This window comes from Barbatula barbatula, assembly GCF_947034865.1.
Source record: "Barbatula barbatula genome assembly, chromosome: 4".
In the NCBI taxonomy this organism is placed as follows: domain Eukaryota; kingdom Metazoa; phylum Chordata; class Actinopteri; order Cypriniformes; family Nemacheilidae; genus Barbatula; species Barbatula barbatula.
This window is the reverse complement of record NC_136768.1, coordinates 4,622,891-4,641,861: the sequence shown is the minus strand read 5'-3', so window position 1 is coordinate 4,641,861 and position 18,971 is coordinate 4,622,891. Positions and strand designations below refer to the sequence as shown.

The 18,971-nt window shown below is 39.8% G+C and overlaps 1 protein-coding gene across 1 annotated transcript in view; it reads left to right on the top strand.

Annotated features, from left to right (window-relative positions):
• Positions 1–18,971, top strand: part of pcloa (piccolo presynaptic cytomatrix protein a) — a gene marked incomplete at its 3' end in the record, with an annotated part of 40,946 nt that overhangs the window by 3,392 nt on the left and 18,583 nt on the right. The window contains exons 3-5 of the mRNA XM_079454430.1: positions 717–1,790; positions 12,024–12,335; positions 14,740–18,953. Of these exons, the coding sequence (XP_079310556.1) occupies positions 717–1,790; positions 12,024–12,335; positions 14,740–18,953 (5,600 nt within the window). The remainder of the gene's footprint in view (positions 1–716; positions 1,791–12,023; positions 12,336–14,739; positions 18,954–18,971) is intronic.

Below are 18,971 nucleotides of genomic sequence, written 5' to 3'. Positions count from 1 at the left end.
GCATGAAAACTCCAGTAATTGAGCTATAAAGTTGTGACTTTTAGCTTAGCCTACTATGTCAATCTGTTAATATTGCAATTTTATCCAACGAGGATGAATTACTTTTTATAACAGGAAGTTCACAGCAAATTAATGTGTTATATGTGCTTCTTTGTACTATAAATGTTTTTCTTCAGTTACACTGTATATGGGTGATTCTTCAATCAGGGGAAATCTTTAGTTTCTCAGAAGGATTTCAAAGTAATGAAAATATTTTTGGTTTGACAGGGTAGAGTGTAATCTGGGCTTTAACTGCATCTCTTTAATTAGTCTTTATTGTTTTTTTCCAGCATATTGAAATAATAAATTGCCAGGCTTGGCCACTGCCCAGGATTTTAAACTTTTTAGAAGCATCGAAACCCCCCAAAAACTACAAAGAAATTGTTGTAGGTTTTTTGTAATATCATACTGTAGGTTCACAAGTTTTTTGTATTTGTTTTGATAAAAATTATTTGACAGGATAGCACATTTGTAAACGTACCTAAAACATAATTAGACGTTTAATTTTTTGTAGTTTTGCTCTTGTCTGAAGAATCACCAACATGAAGCATTTTGAGGGTTTTTTTAAGCTATTTGTAATTACTTTTATGTATTATATGTATAATATATGCAATTCTAAATCATTATTAATATTGTGTTTCTGTGATGAAAGACTAACTCTCTGGTTGTTCTTACAGGGTAAGGAATGGTTGTGTCTAAACTGTCAGATGCAGCGGGCAGTGGGGGGCCTGGAGCCCCCTGGACCTCCCATGATGAAGCAGGGCTCGGCCCCTCCCTCCCCACAAAGGCAAGAGACACTGTCTGGATCACCTTTCAAGGGTGAACCAGGTAAGAAGCCCCCAATGCTTACCAAACAACAGAGTATTGCTGACACAGGGAAAGGATCTAAACCTCCAGCATCACCCAAATCTGGTCCAGGTCCACAACAGCTCTCACAGGGACCCCAGCCTGGCCCACCAGGGGCCAAGCGTGGACAGCCTCCTCCACTTCAAAAACCTGCACAAAGCCCGAAGGGTAGTCCCCAGCCTTCTCCTGCTAAAACGACCCCAAAACCAGACGGAGGGGGCTTTTTTGGTGGGTTTGGTCTTGGAAGTTTGACAGAGGCAACAAAACCTTCTGCAGGTACCCAGGCCACAGAATCAGTCACAGGGAAACTATTTGGTGGTTTCGGTGGAGCGTCCAAACCTCAGGGAGGCTCCACAGCTCAGGCCAGTGAGTCGGTCACTGGGAAACTTTTTAGTGGGTTTACCGGGCTCACAGAGACAGCGAAGCCTCCACCATCATCTCAGTCATCAGAAAGTGTTTCTGGAAAAATGTTTGGTTTTGGCTCGTCCATCCTGAGCTCTGCCACCAATCTAATCACCGGTGAGGAACCAAAGTCTCCTGAATCTCCTACAGGATCACCCCCTGATTCCCCCATTGGGTCCGGTGCAGAGTCCCCACCTGGATCTCCCCCCGACTCGGACTCAGAGTCACCACCCGACACTCCACCCGCTTATTCCAAAGACCCAGCATCTCCAAAACCCGCAGCTGCTGAGGAAAAAGAATCGCCAGACACATCTTCAAAATCAGCGAAAGCAGAGGAGCCTTTAACTCAAGTCTCAGGCTCTGATGGCCAGTCCTGCTGTCTGCTCTGTAAAGCACAGCTGAATGTGGGATCAGTAGAGACGCCCAACTACAGCACCTGTACAGCGTGCCAGAAGATTGTGTGCAATCTGTGTGGATTTAACCCCACTCCACATCTCTCAGAGGTAAGAGATTCAAAGAGAATGCCTCTTTGCTAATTGGGATTGAAACCTGCAAATTATAAGTTTATAGGGTCGTAAATCAACTTCTGCCCATTACATCTCCCCTTTACTGTTGACAGAGGATCCTGGAGATTGAGTTTGTGTGTGAGTGTTGAGTAAAGGAGAGAGGCTCATGGTCCCATCTCCGATGACTCACCAGCTGGCTGCTTTTTGTTTGGAAATTAGTCTTTGCTATTTAATGAACACAGAAGGGCAGAAACGAAAATTGGAGAGAGATACTTTGTTTAAATGTTTTGAATTAGTAAGGAATCACATGCTTCACATTGACATGACATGCACAGACACTGGAAAAGAAGAGGCGAAAATCATTGTAAGGGGCTTTTGCAGAACTTTAGCTGAAGAATGCAGGCCTTTTATTTTTGTTATGTTTATACATTTTTATATAGAATCTATTACGTTTCTTCTAGATGTAGTTTTACTAGAATCATTAGTCTGTCCTCTGAGGTTAACTGCCTGTGTGACTAAGAGCTAATAATTGTTTCCTAGGGGACATACAGTGATCTTTCCCAGCAAAGAACAGGGGGAGACGCACAAAACAAGATTCTCCATTGAGATGTATCGAGCCTCAGTACTTCTATGCATTTCTAAATCTGTGAATCTTTGATATCATTGTCATCATTTGAAATCTAAAACAACTCTAATTTTCACAGAAGATACAAAAATAAAAGAAGAACATCTATAATCTGTGTATTAAATAAAAATTATAGCAGAAAAGTTAAAGAATCTTTAACTAGAGCAAATTAGGCTTGGTAAGCTACATGATTTTCAGAACTAATGGTTACCTTGGTTTCTGCAGTAAATGTTTTTAAATAAAAGCAGTTGTGTGCATATATATGTATATATACAGTATATGAAGAGTGCAAAAGAGATGCAAAACCCTCTAAATCAGTCAGACAACTTCATTTTTCAGCAGCCTCCTACATTTACATTCAGCAATACCGGATATTTAAGACTGGGCAGAGTTTGGTATTTAGCTGGGTTTGCAAAGAAAATCTTATTGCACTTTTGTTCATATAGCAGAACTATTCAAATTAAAGAGCACAAGTACACTACTTTTGAATAATTATTGAATTTTATGCTTAATAATGTGATTTAAAAATCCATGGGATAAAAAATGTGTGTGTGCCCAGCACGTATATATATATATATATATGATGTTCCATGAATGCAACTGTTGTTTAATTACGCAATTCTTCAAAGCTACTTGCTTCGCCTCATGTTTGTCTGTCTATGAAGTGGTTGGGCTAAACTGATCATTGATGCCCCGTGAACCACATGGATAAACCACCTAGTGTGTTTCATTATGGGCTGCTACACCAGGTTGTGCTTGCTGTCAGATTAGTCTGAGCATGTGTGTTGGGTTTCATCTCAAAAATCCTCAAAATAATCCAGCATGTGATTTGCTGCATCCACCTTTCCACGATTCTTTGCTGTCATTATTTTATAGTTTTGAACTTCCAACTGTTGGTGAAAAATTGAATCTTATTCGACAAGCAAATCCTTCCACCTGTCAGTTAGATCCACTTCCCACTTGGTCAAAGCTTGCGTATCTTTATATTGTACAGTCACTGGTATTATACATTCCTCTCTCATGTTTGGTGTGGTTTCTTCATCTCTTAAGGTTGGTGTAATAACTCCAAATCCCAAGAAACCGGGAATTAATCCTGATATTCTGGCCAATTGTCGCACAATTTCCAATTTACCAATTATTTCCAAAATTTTGGAAAAGGTTGTTGCCTCTCAGGTTCACTCCCACCTATTAAAGATATTAGCTTTTATTCCTACGTGGAAAACACTGCTCTACCTGTTGGTACCAATTCCAATATAGCAAAATTCAATAGTTTCTGACTCTCTATCAATAATTCTGTAATCTCTCCATCTTCTCATGTTAAGAGTCTAGGTGTCATCCTTGATAGTACACTGACTTTCGTAAAGCATGTGAATAATATAACTCGGTCAGTTTATTTCCATCTACTTAATATCATGCCGTCTTTGTCCTTTCCTTACATCCAATTCCACAACTACTCTCGTACATACCTAAATTACTTCACGTATTGATTATTGTGTAACTCTTCTGTCTGGGTTACCGTACAAACTCCTTCATAAACTTCAATTGGTCCAGAACTCCGCTGCCCGTATAATCGCTAGAACCTCTTCCATCAAGCATATCTCTCCAGTTTTCTTTCATCATTTACACTGGCTTCCTGTTAAATATCGAATAGAGTATGAGATTCTACTTCTCACTTTCAAAACTCTACATAATCTTGACCCCACAAAGCTCTCTGATTTGCTTCCTATCTACAGTACATCCCAAAACGTACTCTTAGATCATCTTCATCTAATTCCCTCATGGAACCGTCTGTTTGTTTAGTCACTATGGGGTCTATCAGGATCCGTGCTAAAGTCCGTCCACTTGAAGAACATCCTCACTGTAGATTAGATTTAGTCTCTCAGACTGCTAGCTTTCAACGCCCGTGACAACATGGCACAAGTGTTTTTGCGAGCGTGCATCTTTGAGTGCCCGTTTGTGTGTTGTAATCTTTTGTTTTGCTGTTGCGCTTTAAATCCTGTTAACAGAGTTTTTGTCCATAGGCGATTTGAGAGCCATATCTCAAAATTGTTCAACATTTACTTAGTTTTATTATAACACTCTTTGAACTTTCAAAGAATATCTTCTGTTTTCTTTTTTCTGTCTCTCCAGTAGCAGCACCACTTCTCCATGGGGTTTTTACACTTATCCCGATTGCAGTTTCTTCCTTGTTGTGCTGTATCACCACCTTGTTTGTTCTCTCTCCATGGATTTATGACTTGAATTATTATATCCCATAACTCCCATTTCATCTCTTTTCTCAGAAAGAGTCCTTTTTTTAAATTCCTATTCAAATCTTGCCTTTCCTAGCTGGTTGTAATGAGAGGTTTGAAAATCTCCCCAGGCATTATAATCTGTGAATCTGTTTGACCAGCAATAAAAATAAGTGTTGTTTTTATGGCCTTACTTTTTGAAAAATGTTGCCTGTGATTTAATTTTGTATTTCATAGAGAGTAATGAGCCTTATCCCATTCAAGTATATAGGACTTAGTCTTGTATGACTGCCTAGAGGCAATGCAAATATTGCCGCCAAGTGGAGACACTTTAATCAAAGGGTCTTTGCTCTACATTCCCATTCATTCATCAGAATATTTTTACTGTACGTAACTCGTAATTGGCATGGCTGCACTTGCGCAAAACCCTGTTAGCCAATCAGATGTAACCTTTTCCCTTTTGGCTAATAAACTCGCCGTTGTTGGACAAATCAGGTGTGACGCTTTTTCCATGTGGCACAGTGCTGGCAGTTTCACAGCAGTCCCACAGAGAACTGGACCAGGGATTAGATTTCACTCTTGGTTGTTTTTGCTTGGCCATCTGCCTCAGGCTTTAGTCACTTACCGGCCACCTGATGTGTCGTAACTCCCTACAGTGCCCCCTCCTCAAAACATGATCTGCTCATTCCATGCATACAGTAACAGCCCAAATAATCCTCTCGCACAATGATAATATAAAGGTTTTGATTTCACTTCCATGTTTTTGCTTTTGTGATGCAGACTCTGTATCTGGTCGTGTTTAAATGACTCTCCAATCATCAGCATTTCTGCCCCCGGGTCACACACAACATTGCTTTGCCTCCCTCAGAAAAGAACTCAAGATTTGACATAATCCACCACCTCCCTGAACCAGAGCTTTCAACATCTGAAATGGCTTTTTTAATTTTTATTGACTCCCTATCGCAGTAGAGACGGCTCAATTGCATTTTTCGTTTGACACGTTTTGCCAAAAATGTATGCAATTCAATAAGAGACATCTTTGCTACACATTTTATAATCAATTATATAAAACATTTATTTGAGAAGTTATGGAATCTTTAATTTAATTTTTGTACTTCCTCCTATCACAACTTAATATGTATAGCCTATAATTAGGTTGATTTTTGAGAAAAGTGTGATCAAAACATTGCAATGTTCATTTAGGTTCTGGCCAGTCTTACACATAAACATTGGTTTCATTATTTTAAATGTATTATGAAATCTGTTTGTCTGACTAATGGCAGATGTCTATTACAATCACAAGTTTAACCAAAACAGAATAAATTCTTGTTTGATGAATTCAAATCCTCCCTTAGATTTTGTAATATCCAGTTTTCACTCAGAAATACTTTGCAGTTACTATCGATATCACTTCTGGGATGCTTGTTTACCTGTGTCAACATAAACACTAGTTTCATTTTTCTTTTCTTAAATCTTACATATATAAATCATTCTTAAAGATATTCATTTAACATTTTGATTCAGTTATAAATGTAATTTTGGGTATATATTGTTCAAACATTTGAACAGTGTTAAAACAACTTAAACAGGGAGAACTTCTGGACCAGGGTTGGGCCAGCATTGCTTATTTCTTCTAAATTGGTCTATAAAGTATTCTTCCTTTATGTATCAGGTGGTGTTGAAATTATATTTAGATCTTTAAGAAACAACTTTTTTCAGTATGTGTTCATTTTGGCTGAAAAATGTAACATCTTGCCCTGAAGGGCAATTATCTGTAATATTTCAGCATAAAACTGACAATCCGTCTTGATGAAGTGATCATATCCTCCTCGGTACGCGTGTTCTGTTCCCATAGTTACGCCAATGTCTGCCAATCTGTGTGTTTGATCACTTTATATGTGTACAGAGTACAGACGTGCATGTCTATGTGCCTTCCATCACCATGGAGATCTGTCCGCCTGTCTGTTTGATTATGATGTTTGCTGTGTTTATCTTAAACTGCTTTCTGATTGCTAGACAGCATTTATGAATTTTCTCATTGATACCTCTGGCTCTCTTAATCGACAGGACAATCTGTCCATTTGCCTGCTTGCATAGTGGTCTGCCCATTTGTTCTGCATTTCGTCCTTATCTTTGAATTTGTTATTTCTACCAGGTATAATCATTTGAATATAATTGAAATGTATGTTTTCTCCATCCTGTCTATGGTCTGTTTGTCTGTGTCACCGGGTAATGGTTTGGCTGGTTGGCATGGTCCTCTTATTTCCTGCTGGTTGATGCCGTAACTTCACCATCTGGCTCTTCGCACCATCGTTCTCAATTGAAGTCAGTCATTTCAATGGAGAATGTCTCCAAATTACAAACCATTTTCTTATATTTTCTACCATCAGTCCGTCATATAAATTTGTTTTGCAGACAGGAGATGATTGGTCACATGATTGGCTGAAACTGTGATTGGAGAAAAATGGAGATGGGATTGGCACCAGTTGAGAAACTTCCCTTGAGATGACTAGGAATGCTAACTTTTGGCGTATAGACTTTTCTTTGGTTTGTCTGTCTTGCAGACAAAGCCGCTTCTCAGTACTCTCTGATGCATTGAATCAGAAATAACCAAAGTGGTAGAGGCAGAGCAAGAAATGTCTGCAGGCTGCGTTACAGGAGATGGTTCTCTTTGTGGCAGCGAGCTTTTATTAGTGTGGATGTGTGTGCATTTTCCCTTTGAGCTCAAAAGCCTGTCTTTTAGACCAGATACACTCCTGCAGCATCCACTACATGCTATCCTCTCCCTGATGTTTTGACAGCAGACATATTTTTAGATGTGGCAAATGTGTGTGAGAGAGAGAGAGTGTTAGAGACATTACTTTATTCCTGTTTTATATATTTACGTATACTATAAACCACTTTAAGTTGCACTACGTACATCACACTTTATTTTATTCCATTTTAATTGTATTACTATGATTATCTTTCTTGTTTTTGTACAGACTTGCACTATTTGAACACTGACCAGTTGCAAATGCTTTCGCAATACAAATGTACATTTTGTCATGCCAATAAAGCACACTGAAATTCAAATTGAAAATTTACTTTAAATCAAGCTGTGTACATATATTTTTACGACAACGAAATACATTTGTAATCACATTTTTCATATTGGCTCTTTATTTCTGGTCTTTGTATACCTGTCAATGTGTGCAAGAATACAATCAGGATTTGTTTACTTGTGTCGGTTTACAGTATGTCAGAGATGATGATATTCTGCTTGTTTATTGATAGTCAGTTACACATGCTATTAGGGGAATAGGACATTGACCTTCCAGCATTTTATCGGTCAAAAATGTGCTCATGTATGAGCAAAAGATAGATTACCAGCCTATACAGTAGATGACCTCAAAACTACAAAGGAGGTTTTTAAACCAAGTGTCTCAGCTACCGTCCCGTACGTTTAGTGGTACATTTGAGACACGCAGGCAGCATCAGGTAGTCAGCATGGTGCCAATACACAGTCTCACAGGAAGTCTCAGCCTCACAGAGACCTACTGTAGCTAGATAATAAGGAGAGGACGAGGGTGGCGGATGTGAGAGGAGGAGAGAAATAAAGAGGTGAGATTCAGAGAGGAGGTGGAGATGATATTAGATCTGAGAGGAGGAAATCTGAGGAAAGGTCACTGATATCTATTTGCATCCAGAAAAAAGTTATTTTTACAATTGACGTACAAATAAGTGAAGACTCATAGCTATTGATCAACATTGTATGTAGAGAATAGGTCTTATGTAACATCAAAGTCCACAAGATATGCAGCATAATGTTAGCATGTGTACAGTATGCCTTATCAGTCCTTTAAAAACTAATTCTAAAAAACATTTGTACATAAAAAAACATGTTTGGATGTGTAAGGTGTACGTAGATGTCTATAAATGTTATTGAAGTTGATGAGGCTCGACCTTTTCTCAGAATTTGTATTTTACACTTTTTGAGCTTTCACATCTTGCAAATTACTCTTTCCAGCTTCTTAAGGTCAATAGTGGCACTCAGTTTGTGTGCGTGTTCACACAGGTGACCTTGGTGTAGTGAATCATGTTATCTTATGCCATGTTCCACTAACCAGAAAATGTACCAATATATTTGTCTTTGAACAATATGTGTATCGTTTTGAAATGTAAAAGTATTTGTGCCATACTACACTTTTATTAAAATTGTTTGATATTTCTTTACATAGTGCAAACAAAGACATACCTAAGTGTTCCAAAGGCTTCTAATCCATTTTGGCAATGGTATTTTGATCATTCAAAATAAAAGATCTCGATAGACTGTTTTGAGGCGTTTCAAGATTAACATATTGTGCTACTGTAAAGTTATAACAGTAGTAAGCATTTTGGCAGGAACTATTGGTAACAACAGTTCATTTTTGTAAGCTCTGTATCGCACCTTTATTGACAGATTTTGCACATCAAGACTGTACACCCATCTCTCCTGTGCTGTCACACAACATTGGTTGAGAATTTACAAGCTCAATTTTCCTTATTGACTGCTTTGACAGCCTTGTTTTGAGGAGATACTTTTCTTCAGTTATGTAGGATCGAGTTTACGATTTCTAATGTCATAGCAAGCCAGTGGAAATCTTTCTGAATGGGGCATCACACAGCAAATGAGAGATCGATCTCTGTAAGTAACGTCCACTTAAGGATAATGGTTCTCATTCACTGCCCATTCGTGCATTTGTACATAACATGTAAATGTTTTAACACAAAAATAAAGATGAATCAGATTTGCAATTACTCCTAAATTTAGAATAGTTAGAACCAACTTAGACGACGGACATGAATGCCAAAATTACAGACTCTGGTGGCATTAGCGGTAAATTGTATTTGTTTCTAGTACACACATGCTTAGAAAAGATTATTGTTTGCACAGCCCATGACTCACAATCCAAAATGAGCCTCTGGTGCTATTTACAAACACAGCGAGTGTGGAAGAGGCATTGCTTTGAAATGCATTTTGTACTGTACATCTTGGCTTGTAAATAATCTTTAATAAATCTCAGACGCAATCATTTGTCTGTTCGGGATTTTGCTGTACCTACTGACAGTGTTTATTTGCTCATTCTACATTGTTTTAGCATTCAATCTGCTAAAGGAATTATGCAAATCAGAACACAATGCAGTCACACCCAAGTGAAACGGTGCTAAATTCAATTTGTGGGCGTTTCATGAGGATGCAGGTTTGCTAAAATAACGTGCTCAGAACTGGGACTGTGTTTATAGAATTTCCCCTGAGATGCTTTGAAAATCTCTGACTTTATGTTATATTTGAGCCCTCATAAAAGAGCTCTATGTAGCCAAGTCTGTTTTCCCTATCTGCTGACTCTGCAAATATGAAAGACTGAGCAGGGCGAAGACAAGCACTGTTTATAGCCTGAGACTCAAATCATGTAACTGACTGAGTTCTAGTTATTTTGCATCAGTTAAAATCTCTCCACCTCTCAGGCTGTTGGATTTAATACCTCGGTTTGCAAGGCCAGTAAACCAAGTGTATTTGGAACACGAGTGCTCTAGCTGTGTCATGCAGGGGTGGTTATTTATCAGAAATGGAAGAAAATGACTCAAAATTGATGTTGCGAATCAATTCAAATAGATGCATTTCTGTAGTAGGTCAAAATTTCTCACATCGATCTGTTAACACAATTTCATTTCCTCATGAACCCTTGTTGCTTTTTAGTAATTTGTGTTTACTGCTTTTGAATTACATATTTTTCTTATTTGTATGCTGCATTGTTCGTACATTTAAATTTGCATTTGTTTATTAGCAGACGCTTTTATCCACTTACAAATGAGTGCATTTAACATTTAGTCAAAACGAAGTGATAGCTTACATCATTATGAAGAACTTATTATTAAATTTGGAGAATATTACTGCAATTTGGTGACTTTAGTGCTTAAATGTTTTTATTTAATAATTTAAGGAAGACACATATAAACAGTAAAAAAAATATGATGTTCTACTTTTTCTGGTTTTGTTGATGTTGTCCTGACAAAACCAACATTTCAATGTTTGTAAACATGGTCTTTTAACTAGGCAGTGTGATGTAGTCATTTAATAGGGAGGATACTATTTATTTTACTTTTGACATCACTTAATGTTCGTGAAATACTAGCAATTTGCATAAGGTTACATTTACATCTCACTTTCATCTCATATGGTGTCATTAGGATTGTGTGTCTTTGTCCTTGATCTGCCATTGCAAAATACATATTAGATTCCACGATACACACCGTGTGTGCTGTGAAAAATGTATTTCTTGATGTGTCTGCCCACTTATTACACGGGGATCCCATGCCGCCTCTAGATTTAGACGAAACCCTGCAGCTCAGCCATGGGAGAACCATGGGAACAGAATGTACACAGGCATGCCTCAGCACTGGAGCCTAACATAGATCGCTCTGGATTTACGTCAGCTAGTGAGGCATGATTCCTCTTGAGAGGGCCTCGTGCATGTGGCATTCACATCCCCCCACAAACATGTAATATTCATCTCTGATGCCACCGTTTGTGGCGCACTTAGCCTAGTACCTACTTGACGGCATGAAAATCATATCTATCTCTTAGTTGTTTTTACTGAATGATAACTTTGAAACTTAATGAAATGCATTCTAGTTTGCTAAAATATGACATTATGAACAGTTGTTTTTGTGTTTTAAATGAGTAATGTTCAAATGACAACTTAAGCATGCAGTGGTAGTTTTTCCATGTGGTGCTCAAAGTAAAATATGGCGAAAGGATCCTAGTCCACACAAACAGTTATAGACAGCAGCTCCTTTATTGCACTGGCGGTTTTGTTTGCCAACAGTTTTAATTGGCTCTAAATAGACAAGCGTAGCTCACTCTACTGTGAGAATCTGTGATAACCATCAGCTAGAAACATCAGCATGGTTCTGTTTGCTTTTGTAAAGTTGGAGAAATAACATAAACAATTGCTTAATCTGCTTAATTGACACCATAGTTGCAATATGTTGGCTGTACTGTACAGTTAACAATGGTCCTTTATAAAAACACCCAGCACTAACAGCATGTCTACATTGTAGTTGAGGGACATTTTGCACATTAAAATCTTTCTGACACCAAACTGGTGAAGCTTCATTCTATTATATATCATATTGATGATAAATTAGTAACAAAGTTACATAAATTAAAAGCACTCCGGATAAACTGTTATTATTTAGATTTAGCCTAAAAACTTATTGTGTTGTGTTCATCATGTTTTAATGAACAAAGTCCATCTTGCACATTCAAATGGTTTGATATTTTGTTTAATTATGCAACCTCATCATTCAAGACTTCTATATGGTAAAGGTATTCACTCTTATGTTTTACAGAAAGAATGGCTCTGCCTAAACTGCCAGACTCAAAGGGCTCTTTCTGGGCAACTTGGGGATATGCCACCTCCACCCTCTCCATCCAAGCTGCCAGGCAAACAAGAACCCACCCCTCCCTCCTCCCCAGCCCACGCTGCATCCTCCACCACTTCCTCTCCTGCACCCACTGCCACCCCTGCCAAAAGGCTAATGCGGATACCCAGCATAACTCAGGCTTCAGCTGACAAGGCTAAACCCGTCTCAGCCAAAGTTGAAGCTAAAGATGTCAAAAGTACAGATGCAGTTAAGGAGGTCACAGCAGAGAGCATGCAGGTACTACCAGAAGGGAGTGCAGAACATGCCCCTGACACCCTTATTGAAAACACAGAGGGTGTATCAAATTTACCTGAGCAAATGGTTATGGAAGGTACCCCTGCCTCACATCATGTTTCAGAGGTAATAACCCATGTCAAAAGGCCAGATGTAGAACAAGCTGAAAGTATCAAACAAATTGAGGCCCCTCCAGAAGTCCAAAAAGCAGAGAAAACTGAGATAGAGCAGTGCCAGGTACCAGACCAAGAATATGCTAACACTGTTACAAAAGAGCCTGAAACTATACAAGAAGCATCTATACCAGACACAGATGATAAACAACATACTGAGGTCAATGTGGCTAGTTACCTAAAAGCTGTTTCAGAAGATGTTGAGTCACAATCCACTGAAACAACAGAGCCAGATAGGCAGGTTGAAATTACAGAGCCTAGTGCAGGCTCTCCTCCTATAAGCAATGAACCAGACAGTCATGCTACTGAAAAACATTCTGAGAAGATCTCACTCACCTCTAATGTAGATGCAGATGCAGTAGATAATCAACCTGTTAGGGAAAACTCTATCAAGACATTTACAAGTGATCCCGATCAGAGTAGCGTAGGGAATGTACCAGAGGGTAAACCTGAGGCCACTGTACAAATTGAGGCTCCAAACCTTACTGAGTCAGGGAATGATCAGCCATCTCATAATATTGATCTGGATATTTCTGTGAGATTAGAAGAACATGCAGAGCAAATTGATGAAAATAGCATATCAGAAGAGGTCCTTGTCGAGAATGGTTTAGAGGAAAATCAGGTTACAGAATCTATACAGTGTCTTCCAAAAAATAAGTTTGTGTGTGAGACCGATGAGCTTCTTGTAGAAAAGTTAGAGGTGAGAGACCATTCTAAAAAGTCAGAGGTCACTAGCGAAGACTCTAATATCATAGCATATGCTGTTTCTGTAGAAAACAAAGAAGAAAATAAAGAGTCCACGTCACAGAAACAATTAGATATGCCCTCATCACTGCCTCTCAATCCAATTATTGATTTTGTGTCCACAGAAAAAACAGTGGAGAATAAAGATGGAGAAGTTATATATAATTCAAATAAGCAGTTGAGTATAGAGCTGTGTGAGGAAAAAGAGAATAAGTCAATATCAATGGAGAACACGAGCACAGATAAAACAGACGTAGGGAATTGTATGTCGGATCAAGCGGACCAAGATGGAAATGTTGAGATTTTTAAGACCACAGAACAGAAAATTACTCTTGAGACTGTGTCTGACCTCAAAAATGCTGAATTGCGTTCTGATGCCATTTTAGAGACTGCTCCTAAAACAGAGGAAACATTGACAGAAAATGTTAAACCAGTCAAGGATTGTTTGAAAGAGAGAGATTCAAATGCAGAAAAGCCAATCACTGAGCATGCAGAAGCTGAGAAAAGATATGTGAAGGGAGTTGTATTGAACAGTTCTGAAATAGAGGAGAGTGTGGAAGAAGCATATTCTACAAAACATTTAAATTTACCATATAAAGTAGACCTGGTCAAACCAAAAACAGAAGTTGTGGCAGATATTCCAGCATTGGTTGAATCCAAAACACATTCAGATGAGATTTCATCACACTTTGAAGAAAGTGAAGAAATGAAGAAAAAAAATGTATCTAAGCAGAAAGGAGAGTCAGAGTCTGTTTTTGAAAAGACTAAATGTCTAGTCAGTCAAAATTATTCACTCACTTCTGTTAATAATAACAAAGTTCCAGAGATGGTAGAAAAGATGTCATCAGTAAAGAACGAAATTAGGCAAATACCTGATGTTGTGACAGAAAAGGCTTTAGAACAGTCTTTATCAGGTCTTACCGACCAGAAAATAGAAATCTATTCAAATCCTTTCATTAGTAAATGTGAAGACATACAAACAGGGACAAAAATTGAGCCTCAAATGATACAACCATCACGACAAGACACCACAAAAACATGCCCTGCTGTAACATCCCCCTTATCTAGAGAGAGAGATCAATTAGATGAGGAAGGGATGATGGTAAAACCACCAGTTGTAGCTGACCAGGAAATCTCCCAAAAAACTGGAAATGAAGCCGAATGTCTGCCCCATATCCTAGACGATTTTGTAGAACTAGCTTCCCCACACCCTGCATTTAGCCAACAGGAAATAAAGAGTTCAGAGGAGGGTTTGCTTACATCTGAACCACAGGAGAAAAAGGAGGACATGCTACAGCCATTAATAAAGTCTTATAAAGTTGGTGAATCTAAAGAGGTAACTGTACATGTAGTTGTAGAGGTACTCCTATTCTAGTAGATATTTAGATGCACACTGTTGTACTGTATTCTATAGTTCATATCTATGTTCCTGATTATGTATTTTATTTCTGTTCATAATTCTAATAAATTCAAATGTTCTTTTTTTGCAGAAAATGGAAGAGCCTTATGTTCCATTAAAAGACAATGAGCTATTGAAGGAACGTAGTGAGAAAGATAAAGAGAGCAGCCCCTCAAGTCCCACAGCCCTGGCCAAGTTGGAAAGCACCTTCCTTCCGATACTAGAAGCTCAAGCAACGACCGAAGTGAAACCAACAACTGAAATTCCCAAGGTCAAGCGTCGACTGGAGGTGCTGCTAACGGCTCTGGAACCCAGTTCAGAGGAAGACCATCATAAAACGAATGATTTAAACTATGATGTTACAAAAAAAGAGAGGAAAAAACTTCTTGTTCCAACAGACATCCAAGGAGATATTTTTGAAGACAGTAGTGATGGAGCACCTTCACCGGAACTTCAGGGGAACAAGACTGTTGGAGAAAAAGAATTAAAAATCGAGAGTCCAGCCTATGTGGATGAAGAATTCATTCGGAATCAGATCATCGGTATGAGTGCAGATGAGGATGCATCCCCATCTGATGAAGAAAACCTAGTCAGGCAGAAAAACAAAGATCATGAGAAGAAAAGGGATGATAAGGACAAAGGTGAGTCAGCCAAGTCAAGGCGGCTTCTGAAAAAGAGCAGCATCAGTCCAGAAGATGAACCAGAGCGAAAGAGCATTATTTCTGTAACAAAAATTGAGGAACTAGATAAAGGCGAACAACCTTCATTAGACAGTGGAACTGGTATTCGCCATTTTAAGACAATTGAATTCAACACTACAGCGACTGTACGTCAGACATCTGATGATGGTGAACCGGAGAGTCTTACTGACTCTCCAGATGATAGGTCTAGAGGTGAAGGTTCCTCTAGCTTACATGCATCCAGTTTCACACCAGGAACATCTCCAACATCTTTGTCTTCTCTTGATGAAGACAGTGATAGCAGCAGCCCAAGTAATGTTCGATCTAGTGGTGAGGGCAAGCAGCACAGGAAAGCAAAGCACCGGCAACCAGGCCAGATGCTTCCCACAATTGAGGATTCGTCTGAGGAAGACGAGCTGAGGGAGGAAGAGGAGCTACTGAGAGAACAGGAGAAACAGAAGGGCTCAGGGAAAAAGTCAAAGAAGGACAAAGAGGAGATACGGGCACAGAGAAGGAGAGAAAGGCCTAAAACTCCACCAAGTAACCTCTCACCAATCGAAGATGCATCTCCCACAGAAGAGCTTAGGCAGGAAGCAGAGATGGAGGAATTCCGTAGGTCTTCCTGCTCCGATCTCTCCCCAAGCATGGATTCAGAAACAGAGAGCTTTGAAATACTCCCAGAGAAAATTGTTGCTGTCCAAAAAGTCTATCAGTTACCAACATCAGTGTCCCTTTATTCTCCAACAGATGAGCAGCATGCTGATGTTCATTCCAAAGACAAGGGAAAGCGTTCATTGAAAAGTGCAGATGAGGCATATGAAGAGATCATGCTCAAGGCCAAATCTCCAACTACTGACTCAAAGGAAACCCCACCTGGGAAAGAATCTCTTTATGGGGGCATGCTAATAGAAGATTATGCATACGATTCTCTTATTGATGATGGATCCTATGGTAAGGTACCAGAAAATCTTCTTGTATCCGAGAAGCCCAAAAAACCTTTGAGATCTCCAGATGAAGTTTATGAAGACATGATGCAAAAGAAAAAAGAGATAATGCTTAAAGAACAAGAACTGACACATCACAAGCCAAAAATGGATATTCCTAAACCAGACATCTTTTTCCCATCTACTGACTCAAGTAAAGACATCTCATCAGTTGTCACTGGCCAGTCTGGTAAGGATGGAAGAGCGTTATTAGATGCAGAGGCAGCTTATGAAGAACTTATGAAACAACAAAGAGCAGTGCTAACTCCAGGGACCAGTCCAACTCAAGCAGACCCTGATCTTAGTGGCACTACACTAGAAACAAGAGATACCCAAGTTGAGAGAACTGAGACAGCACTTCTACGAAGAATACTGCCTATACCTGATCTGAGAGTGACACAGTGCTCTTCGGGTGAAGAGGAATCTGGTGAAGAGAGCATTACTGATCAGGCACAGGAATGTGAGACGACTACAGCTTCACCTACAAAGCCAGTTGTTGATGAAGACTTCCAGCAAACATTACCCTTAGTTTTAGCCTCAGAGTCAGGTATAGAAGATGTTTCACTCCAAAAAGACACAGCATCACCTGCAGTATCATCTGACTTTCAAAAGGCCACAGTGACAAATCAAGATGTAGACGAAACTGGTGTTGTTGACTTGTCCAAGGCATCAGCCTCAAGTCAAATTGACTCTTTTTCCACACCAGTTCCTAGTGTAATTTCAGGACCTTCAACCCCTGTAGTTGTAAGTGTATCTCCTTTGCCCACTGTACCCCAATATATACTATCTACTGCATCAAGTGTTGTGTCAACTGCTCCACCTGTCCCTCCCAAACCTGCAGTTCTGCGTAGAGGTGCATCTCTGGAAAAAGCAGACATTCCCGTTCCTCCACCCTTACCCCCTCCAACACTACCAAAACCCTCTGTGTATCCCAAAAAGACTCCACCACATGTCCCTCCAAGAACTGCTCAAGTGGGAATGTCAACTTCAGGGGACAGTGTACCAGTAAGGCAGCCTCTTTCTCCAAACCTCAAGCCCCATGTTCCTCCTCCTGTTCCACCAAAGCCATTCTCCATACCTGCAGGCCTGACCTTCAGTCACAAACCAGGGGAAACTGTAAAACCACCTATAGCCCCCAAACCTATAACTGGTTCGCAGCCATCTTTTACAGTCCATGCTCCAGTAAGACCTACAATACTCGGTACATGCAGTGCAGACAATGCCCTTAATCTTAGTCCTTCATCTGAGAGCAAGACAGGAACCACATCTCCGCTCAGGTCCCCCTTGTCACCCAGATTTGGCAAGGTTTTACGTGATACATATGTTGTTATTACATTGCCATCTCAGCCTGGTTCACCTACTGACAGCATTACAACCCAAGCCCCAAGTCCTGGTCAAGAGTCACCTCAGAAACAGCCTTCCTCACAACCCCAAACTCAACCACCTCAACAGCCACACACCAGAGTACCATTGGCATTCACACGAATTACTGAGTCTATTGAAAGTCAAGAAATATGTGGCCCAGAAAAGGTTGTGTCTAGCATGAGCCACGTCTGTGAGGTTATTTCAGCCACAACACAACCTCAATCGAAAATCCCACATGTTGATGTTCAGGTAGTTACAACGGAAGTCCAAAGGACCACAGTGTCTGTTGTGCATGAAAGAACGCCACCTCTATGTCTTGTTCCAAGAGCCACTGGTGTCCCTGTTGTTCAAGAAAGCATGAATCCTGAACCAGTTCAAGTACAGAATGGCCATGTTTACCATCCTGGTGAGGTGGTGGATCTTCGAACCCCAAAAATAGATTCAGAGACATCCATAAAGGGTGTGGATCTGTCTTCCTCCGAGTCAAAACGACAGTCCCTTGCAATAGATACTGGTGTACGTCAGCAAAGTGCGGTGCAGTCCTCTGTTGTAAACCTAAGCACCGATACCTCCTCAGTATCTGTAGTTACCGACAGCATCACCATCCTCACATGCACAGCCACTGTAGCTTATGGCAATGATACATCTCATTCAACATCAATGCCTCTCCAGCTCACAACAGTTAAATCCTTTGAGCCTGTATCTCAAATTATATACAAACCCATGGACTCTCAGCCAGAGAAACCTATAAATCTCTCCACAACAGTGGGTAAAATTCACACTCCTGTAACGACAGCTCCTACAATTACAAGCAATAGCATTAATGCAAAAATAACCTCTGGACTAGAAACAGGCTTATCGGGTGCAGTTGACCTCACCACTGTTAAACCTGCCCAGACCATAGTTACAATGAACGGCTCTACTGCAGAGATGGTTACTGCTGTAATTACGGAGGATGATGGTAAACCAGTAGATCTGACTGCAGGAAGAACTGCTGTCTGCTGTGATGTAGTATATAAGCTTCCCTTTGCAGGGAGCTGTGCAACTCAGCAGCCCTCAGTCCCATTACCAGAGGATCGTTTCGGCTACAGGGATGACCACTATCAATATGACCGTACTCCTTATGGCATGAGAGGTCTCGGTGGTATTAAACCATCAATGTCTGACACAAACTTGGCTGAGGCTGGTCTTTTCCTGTATAAAAGTAAGCATAGTTATGATTTCAGGGAGGCCACAGAAGGTGCTGTAGATCTGACATCTGGAAAAATGTCAGGTCAGTATGAGATTGAAGATCT